Raw genomic sequence first — 21740 nt, forward strand, 5'->3', positions numbered from 1 at the left:
AACCGTGAAGTCTCCTTCGCTGCTTGTCCAGGCGCTTCTGTAGATAAGCAACTGCGTATGATAACCAAATACAGCTGACAGCATGCTAATAAACAACACCAACTTTGTCACATCCATTTTAGCTCGCTAACATTAACTCTGGTTATTACACGGCTCTTGAATGCTGCTCTAATCAATCACTACGTTCTACAGTCTGTTATTTCTGTATAATGCCCAGACCATTGCTAGGGACGCCGCTCATCACCAGTGGCAGTGTTTAGTATGTCCTTCAGTTCTTCATCAAGTTTAGCATTTAATTAAAATGTTCAGGTAGTAAAATGTAATTCTTACTCCGACTGCATATACAGTATTGACACCAGTATTAACATGTATCAAGCATATGTTTGCTAAAGATGAATGGTCTAAAGATAAATGGTTTATTATAAATGGCAGACAACGGGCTCAACTCACATCAACAAAAACAAAAACTGGGTGCTGAATTCCTAATGAGATATAAAGTTCAAAAATGAAAGAAACAGCACTCCAAGTTTAAAGATTTTTTAGCCACCCAGACATTTTGGGTCTAGCCCTTCCTCACTGTGATCTGGCAAACAATACAAAGCACTCACAGGTGCCCTTAATTATAAACCAATCAAGACTGACACAGCTTGTCCACTTTCCATGATTTTTCCATTGTGTTTCATGTGCCTCTGACACTCATGACTTTTACTGTGGTGATGGACAAGCTGCGTCAGTCTTGATTGGTTTATAATTAAGGGCACCTGTGGGTGCTTTGTATTGTTTGCCAGATCACAGTGAGGAAGGGCTAGACCCAAAACGTCTGGGTGGCTAATAAATGTTTAAACTTGGAGTGCTGTTTCTTACATTTTTTGAACTAAATGTAAATGGTACCATGTTGTACAAACTGTAAGACCCTTTGACACAGATGGGTGACTTGCAATGTAATGTGTAGGTGGGAGAATAAGATTTACTATACTTTCAATACCAAATGTCTTTCAGGCACTGGACTCAGATCTGTGAGGTGCTGCAGAGCTCCTTTGATCCAGCCAGTGCTGAATTCACCCTGGAGAAGATCATATCTCTGGAGCTTGACAAGTACGCTGATCAGATCTATGAGATCACTGGAGCCGCCTGCAAGGAACTCTCCATAGAACAGGTCTATAGAACAGTCTTCTTCCATAAATATAAAGTCATGCCTAGAGAGCTGTTTTTTTTTTTGTTTTTTTTTTTCATTTCTTTTGTCAAACATTCTAACCAGAGGAAACAAAATCAACAGAATGGGAAGTGTAGTGATCTAGCTTTATTCCACTCTGCCTTCACTCTTGCTGCACAACTAGGACATGGAACAGCGATTTCCGTTTTATGGTCATAATCATGCATGTGGAACCACAGTGCAGATATCTGCTGTGCCTTTCAATTTGTGCAGTTCAATTTGTACTCACAGTCTGCCTGTAATTAGCAGCAGATTCACTAAAAGCAGGTAATTGTACAATTAGAAACTGGGACTGCATTCTTGGCACACTAGGAGAACCTGAATGGTGCAGTTATGTGATGAGGTTTATTTGAAGTCTGCTAGTTCTGAATAATTATTAATTTGTCTTATTTCTATTACTGATGAAATTATCCCTTTTGAAATACAAATATTGCCACAGAACTCGAGGCTATGATTGATGGTTTACCTCTATTGATTATCTAGTAATAAAAACAATATATCATGAAGGTAGGAATAAAATGTTGCCCATTCATTTTGCCAGCCATCAGTACTGACTCTGATAACACAAGTCTTTGTTTTTTGGTGCTCAAGAATTTGGAGAGTATTACCAAGACATGGGAGGAAACATTCTTGGACATAGGACCTCACAAAGATGAAGGCCACTACCGACTGAGGTGAGGACGGAAGCCTTCAAATGTAGGATTGGGCGGGAGCTTCAAGAAGTTATAACTTGCACAAAATCCAGCCTCAAACTCTTTAATTTATGGTCATACTTAAGCTCAAAGCCTCTGTGCAACCTTCTTTTTCATATTGTTTGACTTAATGTTACATTATTGTATCAAATCTAATGATTATGCATAAAAACAGAGGCTTCCTTTAAATTTACACAAAATGCAACAATAACTGCTCCTTCAAAAGCTGCCACCAATGTGAAATAAAACCTTTTTGCTTTTACCTCTGTGAATATGTGTCACTGTTGTGATCCTTAACATCATGTCCAATTCTCCCTACCTGTGTCCCACAGGAGCACAGAGGAGGTGTTCCAGGCCCTGGAGGACAACCAGGTTATTCTGTCTACAATGAAGGCATCTCGGTTTGTCAGAGCATTTGAGCGGGAGGTGGACTCCTGGGAGCGCCGGCTGTCCCAAGTGATGGAAGTCATTGAGATGATCCTCACTGTGCAACGTCAGTGGATTTATCTGGAGGTACTCAATACTACATCATAAGATTATTAGTTGTATGTGGAAGTTTATTATTTTAGGGTGCGCTTTTCATTTTTGTATGGTTTTGCGAATATTCATCATTTGATGGATCACTCATTGATAACCTGTTGTGGCTCATTTTTGGTGATGATTAATTGTTGGATTTTCAATGCAAATTTAGCAAAGTATTTTTGAACTGTTGCTTTTCTTTGTATAAAACATTTCTGCACTTGAAGGAAGGCCATCCGACTGAAAATTCAGTCTTTTAAGTATCATGTCAATGAGTCCTACTGATGAGCTCACCTTTGTTTTATGAATATCAACTTCTTCCTGCTACCTCACCTCTGTCATTCTGTGTCACTCTTTTTTCTTTTCTTCATCTCCCCAGAACATATTTCAGGGAAAGGACATCAGAGAGCAGCTGCCTGAGGAGTGTAAAGAGTTTGAAGATGTCAGTGTTAGTTGGAAAATCATCATGAGCCGACTTAATGAGGATAACAACGCATTAAAGGGAACACACCACCCTGGTATTTCAAAATACTAATACTTCTTTTAAGAGCTTAAAAACTTAACTGCTCGTAGAGTCAGACAGTCAGATTTAAGCATTTGTTGAAGGAATTCAAGGCCTGTGTTAGTGTAAAATAGGTGCAGACAGGTAGTTTATCCGGAGGGTGTTGGCCAAGTACAGTTCAATGTAGCTGTGATACTACAAATAATACTGGCAAGGTTTGTACAGTGATAGCTCGGGTAGGAATGTCATAGATGATAAAGAATCACTGCAGTTAAAGGCTTTACTCTCACAGGAGCTCACTGCACAGAAATAGCAATCCTTTTAACAAAAGCATGTCTGCTTCCAGAAAAAGGAGCCACCTTGTGGTGACAACATGGCTGTCTCCACTCTGAATTTTTCAGGATGCCACTGGCACATTTGCTTCAAAAAATAACTTTAAACATCAAAAGGCTGATTCATGTACCTGTGGTTGCACTGATGTATTGTTGTAAATATTGAACACCATACTAATTATCAAGCTAGAGAATTAATGGACTCTTGTAATGCACCAACATAAACAAACCCACTCAACAGGATACTTGGTATTTTAAAGATAGAGGCACATTCCCACACTGGCTCTGGTCTAGAAACTAGAAACTTAAATTTAACTAAACCTGCTAAATCTAAACTGCTCCCCACAGCCAATACAGATGCACCCTTCGAGGATAAATGAATGTGACTAATAATACTCACATGATAATGATTCTCTATTACATAAGAATCATTTATTGTACACATCACCCATGTCTAATATAAGTTTTTAATTCTTTTGTTGAGCTTTAGCCATATCTGACAGGTATACAACTGTTCAGAAACATGTCTTTAGATTTAATGTTTGTTGGACTTTGGAGTTAAGAAAATCCTATGTGGTTGAAGAATAGTTTTGAAAAATGTTGTGCATTAAGAAACAAACTGCAATGAGGAAGTTTGTCCTCATAATAAAATAACAAAAAATATTTTTTCATTGTAATTATATGAATAAAAACAATATTTAGAATTGAGTGAAGCTTACAGTCAGCCTCTCCCTCCCTGTCGTCCAGGTTTGCCCGAGAAGCTGTCAGAGATGAGTGCCAAGCTGGAGGAGATCCAGAAGGCCTTGGACATGTACCTTGAGACCAAGAGGCAGATCTTCCCAAGATTCTACTTCCTGTCCAATGATGATGTGCTTGAGATCCTGGGGCAGTCACAGAACCCACAAGCCATGCAGCCTCATCTGAAGAAGTGTTTCGACAACATCAAGAGCTTGACCATTGAAAAGGCAGGGAAACTGGTTAATCAAAGGCACACATTTATTCAGTAGCCAGTGAAAGTAACATTAGGCAGTTTTAGTTATAGTGAGATGACTTAATGATGTTTATCATGACTTACAATATGCAGTTTTATTTTATAGTTTTTAGATTATATGGATGTAGATTGGAATGGTTCAGTACATTCAGAACGCTGCCAATATGTAATGTATGTAATGTATGTATGTATGTCTCCTGTAGATGGGCTTCTCACATGACGCCCATGGGATGTTCTCTGCTGATGGCGAGTATATTCCGTTCTACCAGCAAGTGCGCCTGAACAAACCTGTGGAGGTACAGCAGTGATGATGAGTATGACTGTAATTGTGGTGATAAAGGTGTTATTGACAATGAATCAGAGTCATTCCATAATAACACTGGTGATGATAAATACAATAGCGCTTTGTTTTGTGTGCATGCAGTTATGGCTGTGTGATGTTGAGAAGGCCATGCGTATCACACTGAAGGACAGTCTGAGGGAGTGCCTTATTGCTCTGAAGAGGATGACACAACAGAGAGACAAATGGCTCAAAGACTGGCCAGGACAGGTGCATTTATCTTTGCTTTTCCTTGCAGTGACATGCTCTTGGCTTACTGTCTCCGATGATTCATTTTATTTCATTTAATTTAGATAGACAAACGATTCACACAAAAAAATTAAGATATGGGAATTCAATGTTCTCGTTGTACTAAATCCATGTCATTGGTCTTTTGAGGGAATACATTTCTTAAAGGTACACAAAGTGTATGTCCTCAACAACAACATTACATTTAGAATATGGTATAATTAAGTAATATTTTACAGTTAAAATAGTCTCTGCAAACTCAATTACTCATTTCTCTTAAATGTTTATTCTTCCTGTTTTAGATGATAATCACAGCCAGTCAGATTCAGTGGACCACTGATGTCACAAAATCTCTTATTACCAACAAGGAGAAAGCTGGCAAGTCCTCTCTAAAGTCTCTGAAGAAGAAGCAGGTTTGATTGACTTTTTCTTCTTTCAAACTAATCTTTTATGGAACCCATGTGAAAATAGGACATTGTATTTTTTATGTGAACTCTGTGATCATTTATTTACTTACCAGTAGGTCTCCATACAGCAGGCTTACAGTCCTGTATCTGGTCTGATGATTTTATGCATGTAAATATTTCCTTTGTGTGTGTCACAGTGTAGAATTTATGTGAATCCAATGGTTAGTGAATACCATGGATAGACAAGATAAAGATTTTCACTGTTAAACAACTTTGACAAAAACTTTGAACCTCTTCTGTAACTGTAACTGTTGTTTGTCAGGTGTCCATGCTGAAGTGCTATTCAGAGGCAATCCGTGGCAACCTGTCCAAAGTCCTCCGTCTGAAGATCGTAGCACTGGTCACAGTGGAGGTTCATAATCGTGATGTCATTGACAAGCTGGCTAAGGCTGGCTGCAATGATGTCAACGCCTTTGAGTGGCTCTGCCAGCTGCGACTGTACTGGGACAAGGTATGCTCCGAGTGTAAACAAGTAAAAGCAAAAGACAGTTATATTATGAAAATAAAGAAAGTGATATCACTTGCCTTATTCATCCATCACTTTTTAGATGTGATGATTTTGCACATTTAGCTGTTTCCATGGCACTTACAGGACAGTCATATATTTCTGTAGTAACCTACTGTTTCACAGCATTTTTCATATTAGCTGCGTTTCTTTCTCCATCACTCCACCAGTTTATCAGTTTTGCTGGAGGCCAATAAAAATTCCCACTTAACATCCCTGTGGTGTTGTTTTTTTATTCTACGAACAGGATTTGAATGATTGCATAATACGACAAACCAACACACGTTTCAAGTATGGCTATGAATACCTGGGCAACTCTGGACGGCTGGTGATTACTCCACTAACTGACAGGTCACGATCAATCATTAATCATTAGTGCAGCACTTAACACATTTCAACATTTGTGATAAATCTATGTATTTATATTTTTTGTATCCAAAAATTTTAAATGTATGTTTAATTCTTACATTAGGTATGACTGTTTGTGTTATGTGTTACATGATACAGGTGTTACATGACCCTGACCACAGCACTCCATCTGCACCGAGGGGGCTCTCCTAAAGGACCAGCTGGTACTGGGAAGACAGAGACAGTAAAAGACTTAGGGAAAGCTCTTGGCATGTATGTCATTGTAGTCAACTGCTGTGAAGGACTTGACTACAAATCCATGGGACGCATGTACTCTGGCCTGGCACAGGTAGGAGGGAAGGGCAGTTTGGTGACAATGATGTAATTTTATCCTCTGCATCTCTTAATTTTGTATGAATTTAATTGTGTGCCCCCTGAACAGACAGGAGCATGGGGCTGCTTTGATGAGTTCAACCGAATCAACATCGAGGTGCTGTCGGTGGTGGCCCAGCAGATCCTCTCCATCCTGTCTGCCCTCTCATCTGGACTGTCTAAGTTCCATTTTGAGGGACATCACATACGTCTGGTGTGGTCCTGTGGCATCTTTATCACTATGAATCCTGGTAAGTCAATAACAAAAGTGCAAATGTGTACACTGCATTTTATGTTGCTATATCTTAGTGGAAAAATTTGCACTGGAATGCATGTAAACCAATAGAGAAAAATGGATTGTGCTCCTTGTTTCACAGGTTTTAAATAGATTTTTAAAAAAAAAACATTTTATAGGTTTGATTGATTGATTGATTGATTGATTGATTGATTGATTGATTGATTGATTGATTGATTGATTGATTGATTGATTGATTGATTGATTGATTGATTGATTGATTGATTGATTGATATCTTTATTTCGATCATGTAAACGACAATGTAAAAAAATAAAATAAATAAGATAAAATAACTAGAAAATTTCCTCTCGGGAAATTTTGAATGGGCCACGGGAGCTACTGCGGGTTGTGCCATCTCTGTCAACATGGGAATCAAACCCACGATCTTAAGGTCAAGACAGAGCTGATCAGACAGACACATGATCATCTTTCTATAAGCACTGATATGGAGGAGCTGTAACCACATTAGGTTAACTGTGTGTGTGTGTGTGTGTGTGTGTGTGTGTGTGTGTGTGTGTGTGTGTGTGTGTGTGCATGTGTGTTTGTGTGTGTGTGTGTGTGTGTGTGACACCAACAAGGTTTAACTTTAAAACCAGATTAAATCATGGTTTAAGTTTAAATTCTGTTGCACGTTAACTGTGTTTTAATCACATGAAGGTGTGTGTGTGTTTGTGTGTGTGTGACTGTAATCACATGAAGCTGGCTCTAGAGTCTGTGTGTGTGTGTGTGTGTGTGTGTGTGACTGTAATCACATGAAGCTGGCTCTAGAGTCTGTGTGTGTGTGTGTGTGTGACTGACTTGACACATAGTTAGTTAGTAGCTGCATCCTGTGTCAGTCTGATTTAGCTGTGTCTGTGTTTATAAACATTTAAACGAGCGCCAGGTGGATTGTTTATGAAGTTAACGAGCTCTGGCCTGATAGTACAGCGGTTAAGCCCTCAAATCAAGGGGAATTGTGCACTTTTTGAAAGAAACATGAAACTTCTACCATAGTTAGTTTATACCATGAGGTTTACTTTAAGATCGGGAGGGAAGTCAGATTTGACCTCTGAGGCCCGGGAGAGGTCAAATCCAAGATGGCCGCCAATAATATTCAAAAATGCCTATCGCTGGAACCAAACACAGTAGAAAAACACTTAAGGTGTCATTTCCCACTAATTTTTGGGTGCCCATTCTGTTGGTGATACCTTTGAGACCAATAGAATTCAAGAAAATGCATTTAGATCAATGTGGAGGTCAAATAATGCAGACATAGGGAGGTGAACGGTGCAAAAAGGTAGTTTATTTCCAAAATAATAGCCTAACAGTGATGATGATGTTAATAATGATGATAATAGTGCCAATAATAATAATCATTATCATAATAAGTTCTTTTTTTTAACTGATTTATTATTAACTCATTGGCTGCCAGCAGGGGCGCACCGGCCCACCATCGGACCAACCCCCCCCCCCCGCTATGTGTCATTCCATATGGCAAAATATATGAGTGCCAGAAGCAAAAAGGAAATGTGGGTGAAACAACTTAATTGGGGGTCTGGGGGTCCTCCCCCCGAATTTTTTTTATAAAGGCTACACCATTTCCCATATTCTGGTGCATTTTAACACATTACTTTTATCTAGCTAAAAAAAAAAGAAAGAAAGAAATTACAGAAATATAGAATGTGAAAGAGCTGCAATTAGTGCCTCCCAAGCAGATTTTGCCTACTTAACACTGCTGACCATAACATTACATCCAGTCATGTTTACTCCTTTATTTCCCACTCTCAACTAGGCTACTCTACTCTGCAAATTGATTTTACTGACAGCGCGCTGTAAACGCCACGGTTTCGGGTCTTGTCCTACTCACCAACATGCTTCGGTGCCCAAGGAGAAGACAGAGTAGCTGCTGCTGTGATGTGAGAGGTTCTGGCTCGTAACGGTACCGCGGTCCGCGTACCGACGCGCACTGGCCCACTCACAGTAAAGCACGGACTGTGTTGTCTTGTTAAATTAATATAACTTGTAGATAACGTAACACACGGGCAGGACTGATAAGGTTTGCTGGTTGGCTTCCGTGAGTCGATCTGTTTTTAGCCGTAGCCGCTAGTTTAATGATAACTTTCACAGTGACAGGCTGACGCATTTCCCATGAGGCTTTGCACCATTCTACATTAGTTTAAGAACAAACAAACAAATTAAATTGCTGGTTATTTTATATTTTGTGGTCATGAAAGTTCTGTAACATTGAAGAAAAATAATTAGATAAAGACAGGAGGCTAAACAAAAATCATTTAGTAGGCTGGATTGATGAGAGTCTGATTCACTATCGCAAACCATGAGTGAAATGTAGAGAGACATGAAGGGGTACAAATAATGGTTGGACTTACTAAATGAATGTCGAGGTAGAGCTTGGAGATTATCGTCGGGGCTTGCAGTAAATGTTACTTTTAACTCGTGAGCAACACACGGCCACGCAGGGCAGCTTGCGGGCCGGCTCACTTGAGTTTATTGGCTGCCGGCTGACCGGGAAATCTCCCGGTCCTCCCGATGGCCACTCCGCCCCTGGCTGCCATCTATTTTCAGAGCAGAGAGCTGCATACTGCCTGCCGTTTTAGAGCATTTTTTACAGATCTTTCAAGACCCACAGAATATTGTGTTCATGTAAACATGTAAACACCAAAACTACCAAGAGAAAGAATAGACTCTCTTCTTTCATTAGGAAAAAAAAGTTTGTTTCTACCTTTTTCCATTCTTTAGTAAACGGCAGTAGAACATTGGCTGGTTTCGCCAAAAACACCTGTTTTTCAGAACACTGAGAAAACAAGCTTTTTGTGGAAAGAAACATGTCAAGCAGAACAGTGACTTTGAAGTTAATATACAACAGAAACAACATGTCTATAGACATCAATGGCAGCCAATGAGTTAAAGAGACACTGTCTCTCGGTTCTGTTCGTGGCACTAGTACACCACAGCCGCTTGTTACTCTCTCCCTGGCTCTCAGGCTCCGGTCCAATTGGTGCTCCTCCTCCTCTATCCTTGCCTGACTGAGGGCTGCCACCGTGCCCCTAGTCCACCGGTGAGGGATGAGGGGGACTGCCAACTGGGGGCCCACGCCCTCAGACCGACAAAAGCTTGGATCATGGGCTGACTTTCAAGAGATCGCAGCGAGGGAGCTGCTCTGCTACGTACAAAACCCTGACCCAGAATCAGGTCGTCTGCAAGTGATTTAGCACCAGGTTCTCCACAAACATGCGGTGCGAGATTGGAGAGGACCGGCGGACCACCATCCGGCCACACGCCAACCCTGTCACCAACGGCTCTACTCGCTGTAATCAAAACCCGGTTGTCAGGGGGTTTCGCTAGATAGTAGGTAGGGACAGTGGGAATCTCGTTCATCCATTCATGTGTGTCACTAATTAGATGACGAGGCATTTGGCTACTGGGTCATACGGCTTTCCGTGTTTACCTGCACGTCAGGCGCCATCGTGAGTACTACGACATGATACAGCCCATACGGACCCATTTCTGCATCAGCAGCTGGTCCGCCACCTTCTATAATCATTACGAGCCCAAACTGCCCCCAGCTGACCGCCAGCCGGTGGGATGCAGCCAGGCGGGGTTCCCGTTATAGAGGGCCAGCCAGCGTCGTGTAGAGGTCCCCTCAGGGCACCAGCCACCCTTGCGGCCGTCCCTCATCCCTTTGAGGACCAGCTCGGCTCCTGGAGAGGGCCGTAGTCCTCAATCCTGGAACGGCCATACCTAATATGTGACGTCAGCCGACTGCCTTCCACTGATTGGGCAGAGCGTTGTCACTGGAAGAGTCGTGAGCGCGATGTCCGACATGAGAATTCATCTGTACCGAGACCGTTGTTATTCCTTCACCCGAGTTAAATGATGCTGTGTGGAAAACCACGCTGTGGTCCGTAATCGAGGAACAGACAAGTGAGTTTGGAGCTGACGAGAAGATCGAAAATAGAGAGAGAAACAGTGTGGCCTTGCGATCCCCCCACCCCTGCTGAGGAGGAACTAGAGAACTCAGCTGTAATGGAAAAGCACCTTTACTGAGCCGTGCCGTGACTGTGTTGTGGAAAAGTGCCAATAGTTACTCCGTTTACCTGCACTTCATAAAATTTCTTCACTTTGACATTCAAAGTAGAGTTCTCAACGGGCCTGAAAATTACAACCCGACCTGACCCGGCCCGTGGGTTTTAAGCCCGGACCCGACAGAGCTCGATACACCAGCATTAGTTGTCTGGCCAAACCCAGCCCAGCCCAACAAAAAAAAAGAAAACTAAACTAAAAAAGTGACATGCTTTCTTTGCAGCGAGAGCAGATGGTGCCAGTGACGCAGCAGCACCTCATCAGTGGGTGAAACTGATTCAATTTCGGCCACAAAAAGATTGTGGTTTTTTGGAGATACACACAGCATCTCGTGCCAAACCAACCCGACCCATCGGCCTTACACGGGTTTGGGTTGAAATTGAGAACTCTAATTCAGAGTACTGGGCGAAAGCACATTGTGTCAACTCCCCTCCATGGGCCTTCGCAATGCTTCCACACAGCGTCGGACACCACCCCTCTCTCCGCGGAAAGAGGAGGGCGACAGTATTATTAAATTGCAGATTTGCACCTTTACATAAATGCATTTTCTTGAATGTGTTCTGGTCAAAAACAGGTGTTTTTGGCAAAACCAGCCAATGTTCTACTGCCGTTTACTAAAGAATGGAAAAAGGTAGAAACAAACTTTTTTTTCCTAATGAAAGAAGAGAGTCTACTCTTACTCTTGGTAGTTTTGGTGTTTACATGTTTACATGAACACAATATTCTGTGGGTCTTGAAAGGGTCTGTAAAAAATGCTCTAAAACGGCTGGCAGTATGCAGCTCTCTGCTCTGAAAATGGCTGGCAGCCAATGAGTTAATAATAAATCAGTTAAAAAAAAGAACTTATTATGATAATGATTATTATTATTGGCACTATTATCATCATTATTAACATCATCATCACTGTTAGGCTATTATTTTGGAAATAAACTACCTTTTTGCACTGTTCACCTCCCTATGTATGCATAATTTGACCTCCACATTGATCTAAATGCATTTTTTTGAATTCTATTGGTCTCAAAGGTATCACCAACAGAATGGGCACCCAAAAATTAGTGGGAAATGACACCTTAAGTGTTTTTCTACTGTGTTTGGTTCCAGCGATAGGCATTTTTGAATATTATTGGCGGCCATCTTGGATTTGACCTCTCCCGGGCCTCAGAGGTCAAATCTGACTTCCCTCCCGATCTTAAAATAAACCTCATGGCATAAACTAACTATGGTAGAAGTTTCATGTTTCTTTCAAAAAGTGCACAATTTTCATGCTTAGCCGCTGTACTATGAGGATCAAAGAGGTTACCACGGCGATAGGGGCCCCCGCAGGCTGAGACAGACAGAAACGTGGAGAAAAAGAGCCATTTTCTGCCTCTGCACCGGTCTCACAATTAGGCCTAGCATGACAAAACGGTAACTCCTATCAGAACAAAACACAGATCAACGTTGCTCTAAGGACTTACTGAAAATTTCGGTACGATTTGGTGTTTCTACAGTAAATATTTTGGCGACGCTGGCAGTTTTAAAACATCAGGCCGTTCTGCTTCTCTCAGAAAATATTTGTATTGGACTCAATGAGGAGCAGAGACAGACGTGGCCGCACTCAGAGGCTGATTCTGTCAATTCTGTAAGTCTCTCTGATATTTTGAGCACATGACATGAGAGATAACAAGTTTGTCTTACAAATTCTGAAAAAATTATGTCTGTAGAGTGTAAATTGTGGCCGTGCTGACAGTTTATCCAGATAAAATACAGAATGTTTCTTCACTCTCTCCCACTCTAACCGATGATGTCACGCACTCTGACACGAACATTCTGTCCAATACACACCCATTATAATCTCATAATTTCTCCAAAAATGATCATGGTCATTGATCATGGATTGATCAAAAACTATATGACCTATCAAAACGTGGAGTAATACGACAATACACAAGACTTGTGTCTACTGTTTAAAGTTTAAATGGAGTCTCTAGATGAAAGTATGCCTGAGCAGTAGACTTTTGTTAAACTCCAATGATTGGTCTTTTTCGCTCTTTTTTTCCCGCCCGTCCCATTGACTTACATGCAAAAATTTTGCGCAGTAAATCGCGACTTACGTCGCGAATAATTCGTACACTGTTGAGAAAAGTAATAGCACACCGATCCCGATCAGGACGCACATTTTGATATATAATTTTGTAGCGAACCGAAAGTTGGCCGGAAGTGGAAAAATAACTAGAAAAAGCATTTCCAAGAATGGAAATGGTGTGACTGCTGACAGCAACTGAACGCTGTTGCAGAATTAGCAAATAGTGCAAGCTGTGATCACCATACAAATGTTTGACCAAGGTCAGAATCGAACCCACATCCTCATGGTCATTAGACTTCCACTCTGCCTCTAGGCCACAGTGCACACACAGTTGCAGAGACTGTTGTCTGTTAATGATCTGCACACTGTCAACATCAAGAAAGCTTGAGAGTCAAGCTTGAATGACTTAGAATGAAAATGTCTGTGAATTTCAGGCTGAGCACTAACCATATGGCCACAGAGAACCTGAGTTACAATGAGCTTTATACTATGAGGAATCAAAGACTGTCCAATGACAGCTGAATAATTGGAATCAAAAGTCAAGCAATGAAGTGAAAAGACTGAGGCAGGAATCGAACCCATGACCATATGATCACTAAACCTTTACTCTGCCACTCGGCTACAGAGAGCACACTGCTTTCAAGACTGTTGTCATTCATCGTAATGTGATGATGTGCTGCAAACTGGTATGAGTAATCAAGGAGATAACAAACACCTGTAACCAATTGAAGGCGGGGGAGGAGAGCAGAATTCAACATAACATAACAAGAGTTCTTCCCTTGGATTCGAACCAGTGACCTTAGGGTTGGCAAGCATACACCCTAACCCCTACACTACAGTGGAGTTGTGAAGAAGAGAGGTTGAGACTTTGATGAATGTGAGATTTTTTGTGAAAAAGTTAAATATTTGAAAAAGTATAAATAGTTAAAAAGAGAAAAGTAATGCCGATAAAGTTCAAAAAAAGCTGCACGTTTTGATATATGAATTGTTGAAATAGCACAAAGTATGAAGGACTAGAAGAAGACCGTAAAAAGGCGGAAGAAAATGGCCAAACAGAAGAACAATAAAGTATCATTTCCTGATGGAAATGCGTGTGACTGCTGAAAGCAGCTGAACGCTGTTGCAGAATTAGCAAATAGTGCAAGCAGTGATCACCATACAAATGGTTGCCCAAGGTAGGTATCGAACCCACAACTTCATGATCAGCAGACTTTCACTCTGCCTCTAGGCCAGTGTATACACAGTTGCAGAGACTGTTGTCTGTTGATGAACTGCACTCTGTCTCACTCTGAAGTTAACTAGCCCAAAGCTGTAGTTCCAGTGCAAATCAATCTTAGTGCAGTGGTATAAACAAGAAACATGTTAACATAAACCAAGATTGAAAGAGGTAAAGAGAATAGGTGGGGGCGCATATGCATTATCAAGTTTGATCTTGTGACCAGACCAAGTGGTATTGGTTAAAGGTCAAAGTGGCTGACACTAACAAGACTGCTCAGGTGGGATTTGAACCTGTGACCTTGTGATTGGATGGCAGGAACCTTATCCACTAGGCCATTCCAACACTTCCAATGAAGTAGAGGTTGAGACTTTGATGAATGTGAGATTTTTCAATGATGCTTAAAGTCTCACTCCCCCGACCCTTTTCGGCCATTTTAAAACCAGCTCATTAGCCATGCACATTAGCAATTCACCTCTGGGGGGGTGGGCGGAGACTGCACTGTTTTGCACCCGCCCAGCCACCTCCTCGCACCCCACCCCCCGGTTGCTGACAGCTGGACATTGTATAATTACAGATTCAGCGCATTTAGTGTAAAACTCTCCACTGGGATTTGATCCCAGACTGGAGCATAGTCCTTGCTCACAGTGCAAGCTGCTCTACCAGGTGAGCTATACCTATTATACCTTGACAGCTACACCGAGCTGCCAAGCCTTTCAACTCTGAGCCATATGAAGAACTTTTGTGACCGACTGTATATTGTAAAATAGCCAATCTGTTAAAAAAAATGGAAGACCAGAAAAATTTCTGCATCTGTTCCTGCACCACATGATTACACGCACCCGGTCCCTTGTCATAGAGGCACCACTCAAGGAGCCTGGGAAAGTAGATAATCTCACAATTCAGATGATGTTTACAGCTCGTCTCTATCATAAACAGTTCAGATGTTATAATGTCTTGTTGATGTTTTGCAAAACAAGTAATCATATCATGGTCACACAATGAATACTTGAAGTTTCTATTCAGCATAAACACAATTCTGAGTTGAGGACACCCCTAGACACAACAATATAGACTATTAGGCTACATTGTATCATGAAATACTCATAACATCTAAGACATGACAGGTGTGGCATGATAAGCTGGGGGCCAATTTTGGCCAGCTGTAGTCACTATAGAATAGAAAATACTTTATATTAACCTATATTATTTAAATTTCGCATTTTTGCATGTACGGTATGTATTATTTCCAAACTAGTTTTTATTTTCATTTAACATTCATTTATATGCCAATCAAGAGTGGGTGAGTGAAGGAGTGCAAGAGAAGCACCTGCCCACCTCTCATGTCCAAGAGACTTTGTCCTGTCCTCACAACATGAACGAGGAAGGATAGGATGATAGCCCAGGTTTAATTATTATTATAACCTTTATTTAAATTTGGAAATATATTGAAGAGCAACCTCATTTACTATAATAATGAGGATTAATGATGAGGAAACTGTCACTGTCACATCTGTGCAACACCACATCTAGGCCTGCAAGCCTGCCCGTCTTGTGAGTTCGGGCTGGGCTCCAGCTCACTGAACTCAAGTTACATTAGGCTTGTAAATGTGCAGAGAACCTGAGTTACAATGAGCTTTATACTATCAGGAATCAAAGACTGTCCAATGACAGCTGAATAATCGGAATCAAAAGTCAAGCAATGATGTGAAATGACTGAGGTAGGAATCGAACCCATGACCTTATGATCATTAAGCCTTTACTCTGCCACTCAGCTACAGAGAGCACACTGCTTTCAAGACTGTTGTCATTCATTGTAATGTGATGATGTGCTGCAAACTGGTATGAGTAATCAAGGAGATAACAAACACCTGTAACCAATTGAAGGCGGTGGAGGAGAGCAGAATTCAACATAACATAACAAGAGTTCTTCCCTTGGATTCGAACCAGTGACCTTAGGGTTGGCAAACGGCCACCCTAACCCCTATACTACAGTGAAGTTGTGGTGAAGAGAGGTTGAGACTTTGATGAATGTGAGATTTTTCAATGATTCTTAAAATAAAGAGAAATTAGTATAAATTAGCCACACCAAGTAAGAAGAGGACTTTTTTGTGACCTGTGACTATTTTTTGGTGAATTAAAATGAATTAAAAAGCACCTAACAGCAAGTTACAAAGTTGAGCTCCTTCCCCTGCTGCTGTGAAAAAAATACATTGAGCTGAATGAGAGCAGAGAGCTCCCTGGCTGCATTTAAAAAATATTTAAAATTATTATCTAAGTCTCTTTGCATTTTTGACCAGAATTTTAGCCAGAAGACAAGTGTGGCTACAAAACTGGAGAAAATAATTTGTCTAGAGTTTAATTTGTGGCCGTGCTGACAGTTTAGCCAGAAAAACTCTAGAATGTTTTTTTGCCTCTCTCCACTCTGGCACCACTCTGGCTCTGCTCGTTAGACGCAATACACACACATTATAAAGCTGAAAAAAATCAGAAAAAGTTAAATATTTTAAAAAGTATAAAGAGTTAAAAAGAGAAAAGTAATGCCGATAAAGTTCAAAAAAAGCTGCACGTTTTGATATATGAATTGTTGAAATAGCACAAAGTATGAAGGACTAGAAGAAGACCGTAAAAAGGCGGAAGAAAATGGCCAAACAGAAGAACAATAGTGTGACTGCTTCAGCAGTCACACTAACTAGAAAAAGCATTTCCAAGAATGGAAATGGTGTGACTGCTGACAGCAACTGAACGCTGTTGCAGAATTAGCAAATAGTGCAAGCTGTGATCACCATACAAATGTTTGACCAAGGTCAGAATCGAACCCACATCCTCATGGTCATTAGACTTCCACTCTGCCTCTAGGCCACAGTGCACACACAGTTGCAGAGACTGTTGTCTGTTAATGATCTGCACACTGTCAACATCAAGAAAGCTTGAGAGTCAAGCTTGAATGACTTAGAATGAAAATGTCTGTGAATTTCAGGCTGAGCACTAACCATATGGCCACAGAGAACCTGAGTTACAATGAGCTTTATACTATGAGGAATCAAAGACTGTCCAATGACAGCTGAATAATTGGAATCAAAAGTCAAGCAATGAAGTGAAAAGACTGAGGCAGGAATCGAACCCATGACCATATGATCACTAAACCTTTACTCTGCCACTCGGCTACAGAGAGCACACTGCTTTCAAAACTGTTGTCATTCATTGTAATGTGATGATGTGCTGCAAACTGGTATGAGTAATCAAGGAGATAACAAACACCTGTAACCAATTGAAGGCGGGGGAGGAGAGCAGAATTCAACATAACATAACAAGAGTTCTTCCCTTGGATTCGAACCAGTGACCTTAGGGTTGGCAGGCAGTTACCCTAACCCCTACACTACAGTGGAGTTGTGAAGAAGAGAGGTTGAGACTTTGATGAATGTGAGATTTTTTGTGAAAAAGTTAAATATTTTAAAAAGTATAAATAGTTAAAAAGAGAAAAGTAATGCCGATAAAGTTCAAAAAAAGCTGCACGTTTTGATATATGAATTGTTGAAATAGCACAAAGTATGAAGGACTAGAAGAAGACCGTAAAAAGGCGGAAGAAAATGGCCAAACAGAAGAACAATAGTGTGACTGCTTCAGCAGTCACACTAACTAGAAAAAGATAGCATTTCCTGCAGAAAATGCGTGTGAATGCTGAAAGCAGCTGAACGCTGTTGCTGAAGCAATGCTGAATGAGCTGAAGAAATTGTTGAATCAATGCTAAATTAGTTGACGAAACTGCTAAAGCAATGTTAAAAAGACTAATGCTAGAGTAGAGTAGAGAGTAGATGAATAGTTTATTCATCCCTAGGAGGGAAAAAGCTGAAACATATAACTTGTAGTGTGAGATGAATGCCTTTTTAAAGGCAAAAAGCAGTAGAAATGCTAAAGGGAGAAGAAAACATTGAAATTCTGCATGTTTAAATGTAATGGTTAAATAGTTGAAATCTGTAGCTAACCTGACAGGAAGGACAACTGATGAACCAGCACTAACATAGCTGAAGCAATGGCTGAGAATATATTTAAAAGTAGAAGATGTGAGACTTTGTATGAAATGGCTGGAAATTACTTGAATTGTCAAAGAAGAGTTTGAAAAATTCCTGAATTAGGAAAAAAGTTAATGTCTACTGAAATACATTGTAAACTGACAGCAGAAGAACATTGTTGAAGAATATAGATCGAGCATTAGCTGAGGAGTAGAACATGTAAACAGCGGGTTTAATGGTGTGAAATGGTTGAGAAGAGCCTCAGTAGTTTAGGATACGTGTAAAACAATGTGTTCAACATGACCAAAATGGAGAAATGTGTATTTTCAGTTTAAATAGCTAAAGAACAAAATTAACAGCAACGAGTCCATTAACTACAACAGGAAGATAGAGAGGTACATACAAAACAGTCAGACAACTGTAGGAAAAGTGTGTGTGTGTGTGTGTGTGTGTGTGTTGGATATGTCTGTATGGTCAGTGTGTGTCCGTGTGTGTGTGTGTGTGTGTGTGTGTGTGTGTGTGTGTGTGTTGGATATGTGTGTATGGTCAGTGTGTGTCCATTTGTGTGTGTGTGTGTGTGTGTGTGTTGGATATGTGTGTATGGTCAGTGTGTCCCCATGTGTGTGTGTGTGTGTGTGTGTGTGTGTGTGTGTGTGTGTTGGATATGTGTGTATGGTCAGTGTGTGTCCATTTGTGTGTGTGTGTTGGATATGTGTGTATGGTCAGTGTGTGTCCATGTGTGTGTGTGTGTGTGTGTGTGTTGGATATGTGTGTATGGTCAGTGTGTGTCCATGTGTGTGTGTGTGTGTGTGTGTGTGTGTTGGAAATGTGTGTATGGTCAGTGTGTGTCCATGTGTGTGTGTGTGTGTGTGTTGGATGTGTGTATGGTCAGTGTGTGTCCATGTGTGTGTGTGTGTTGGATATGTGTGTATGGTCACTGTGTGTCCATGTGTATGTGTGTGTGTGTTGGATATGTGTGTATGGTCAGTGTGTGTCCATTTGTGTGTGTGTGTGTGTGTGTGTGTGTGTGTGTGTGTGTGTGTGTGTGTGTGTGTGTGTGTGTGTGTGTGTGTGTGTGTGTTGGATATGTGTGTATGGTCAGTGTGTGTCCATGTGTGTGTGTGTTGGATATGTGTGTATGGTCAGTGTGTGTCCATTTGTGTGTGTGTGTGTGTTGGATATGTGTGTATGGTCAGTGTGTGTCCATGTGTGTGTGTGTGTGTGTTGGATATGTGTGTATGGTCAGTGTGTGTCCATTTGTGTGTGTGACCGACAGACAGTCAAATACAGAGAATGTGTGTGAGTTGCCATGTTGAGGTTGCCATGGTGAGGTTGCCATGTTGAGGTTGCCATGTTGAGGTTACCATGTAACTGTTGGCTGGTGGCTTTAAGGCATGGTGGCAGCTTTAACCATAGGCTTTAACTGCTCTGTGACACCCTCAAACAGATCTAATGTACGACAAATCTGTACTTAGTACGAGCAAAAGGTTTACATTTTCCGAACCATAAGACCTTGCTGAACGCGTCCATGTCACTTTGGTATTTCTAGAGTAAAAATTGTTGATTGTGTCGCAGGTTGGAAACTTTGGGACGTTTAGAAAATCAGCGCCTACTTTTGAATGGGAGTCAATGAGAGGAGAGAGGGAAATGGCTGCACTCGGAGGCTCCCAGTTTAAATTGTGTAAGTCTCTCTGGTTTTTTGAGCACATGAAGAGATCAAGGATGAGCTTGTCTACAAACGTGGCCGAAATTATGTGTGTAGAGTGTAATCTGTGGCCGTGCTGACAGGATAGAGAGAAAAATGTGAGAGGATTTTTAGACCCTCTGTCACTCTGCCAACTGCCAACGTCCGAACATTCCGTCCCATTGACTTTCATGTTAAATCTGAATTTTGTCAGAAATTTTAATGATTTTAAAACTATACATATATCTGAAACTGTTGAAGATATCAATAAGCTGAGATATAGCTGAATAGTTGAAAGGTTTGTGAACAGTTTAAAAGTTGAATGAAGTCTGTAGCTGAAAGTATGCTGAAGCTATTAGAGGCTGAATGAAGCAGAAGATTTGAAGAGTTTGAAGACTGTTTCAATGTATTCCTATGGGAAAAAAATTTGCAGAAAAAGTTAAATATTTTAAAAAGTATAAATAGTATGAAAGAGAAAAGTCATAGCATAAATGTCCTGAAAAAGCTGCACGTTTTGATATATGAATTGTTGAAATAGCACAAAGTATGAAGCACTAGTTAGATGCAGAAAAAGAGCGGAAGAAGTAAGAATAATAAGTATAAAGATTTGAATAACAATAGTGTGAATGCTTCCAGCATTCACACTAACTAGAAACAGCATTTCCTAACGGAACATGCGTGTGAATGCTGAAACCCAATGCTGAACCATGCTGAATTAGCAGAATAAATTGACAAAGACATGCGGAATGGCATACAAGAAACATGTCCATGGAAGGAATTGAACCCACAACTCCATGAGTGGTAACCTAACACACTAACCATACGGCCACAGAGAACCTGAGTTACAATGAGCTTTATACTATGAGGAATCAAAGACTGTCCAATGACAGCTGAATAATTGGAATCAAAAGTCAAGCAATGATGTGAAATGACTGAGGCAGGAATCGAACCTATGACCTTATGATCATAAAGCCTTCACTCTGCCACTCAGCTACAGAGAGCACACTGCTTTCAAGACTGTTGTCATTCATTGTAATGTGATGATGTGCTGCAAACTGGTATGAGTAATCAAGGAGATAACAAACACCTGTAACCAATTGAAGGCGGTGGAGGAGAGCAGAATTCAACATAACATAACAAGAGTTCTTCCCTTGGATTCGAACCAGTGACCTTGGGGTTGACAAGCAGCCACCCTAACCCCTACACTACCGTGGAATTGTGCAAAAGAGGTTGAGACTTTCATGAATGTGAGATTTTTCAATGATGCTTAAAAAAAAAGTAAGGAAAGTGCAGAAATTAGCCACACCAAGCAAGAAGAGGACTTTTTTGTGACCTGTGACTATTTTTTGGTGAATTAAAATGAATTAAAAAGCACTTAAAGGGATAGTTCACCCTAGAATGATATTTCGCTCATTATCTACTCACCCTCATGTGGACTAAGGGCTGGAAGAAGTTTCAGAGTCCTCCGTCCCTTCTCTGAGTTACAGGGGGTCTTAGTGTAGCAGTGCATGTCCATATAACGGTTGTAAAGGGACACCAGAGCTCTTCGTAAAAAAACACACACAAAAAAACATCCAAATACCTCCATGCTGCTCGTATGTAATGTCCGTCTTGTGCTGAAGCCCCAAATTGCGTAATTGTCCCGAAAAAAATTAAATAAATCTATATTTTAAGCTTGTTTGTAGCGGAAGCTTCTCAAAGCTCCTCTTCCTGGTCCGTCCAAATCTCGCGTGATTTGCGCCGGCGTCAGTGCGGTTACTGCGAATCACGCGAGATTTGGACGGACCAGGAAGAGGAGCTTTGAGAAGCTTCCGCTACAAACAAGCTTAAAATATAGACTTATTTAATTTTTTTCGGGACAATTACGCAATTTGGGG

General features: G+C 40.8%; 1 protein-coding gene across 1 annotated transcript in view; it reads left to right on the plus strand.

The window, feature by feature from the left end:
• dnah2 (dynein, axonemal, heavy chain 2) overlaps positions 1-21740 on the plus strand; it is an 84960-nt gene that overhangs the window by 18619 nt on the left and 44601 nt on the right. Inside the window, exons 27-38 of the mRNA XM_085806196.1 lie at positions 1000-1156; positions 1805-1887; positions 2238-2418; positions 2804-2942; positions 4006-4223; positions 4453-4545; positions 4674-4799; positions 5120-5230; positions 5547-5735; positions 6037-6140; positions 6297-6486; positions 6580-6760. Of these exons, the coding sequence (XP_085662322.1) occupies positions 1000-1156; positions 1805-1887; positions 2238-2418; positions 2804-2942; positions 4006-4223; positions 4453-4545; positions 4674-4799; positions 5120-5230; positions 5547-5735; positions 6037-6140; positions 6297-6486; positions 6580-6760 (1772 nt within the window). The remainder of the gene's footprint in view (positions 1-999; positions 1157-1804; positions 1888-2237; positions 2419-2803; positions 2943-4005; positions 4224-4452; positions 4546-4673; positions 4800-5119; positions 5231-5546; positions 5736-6036; positions 6141-6296; positions 6487-6579; positions 6761-21740) is intronic.

The sequence above is a fragment of the Trachurus japonicus genome, chromosome 18 (assembly GCF_045865225.1).
Source record: "Trachurus japonicus isolate A0001 chromosome 18, Traja_1.0".
NCBI classification, from domain to species: Eukaryota; Metazoa; Chordata; class Actinopteri; order Carangiformes; family Carangidae; genus Trachurus; species Trachurus japonicus.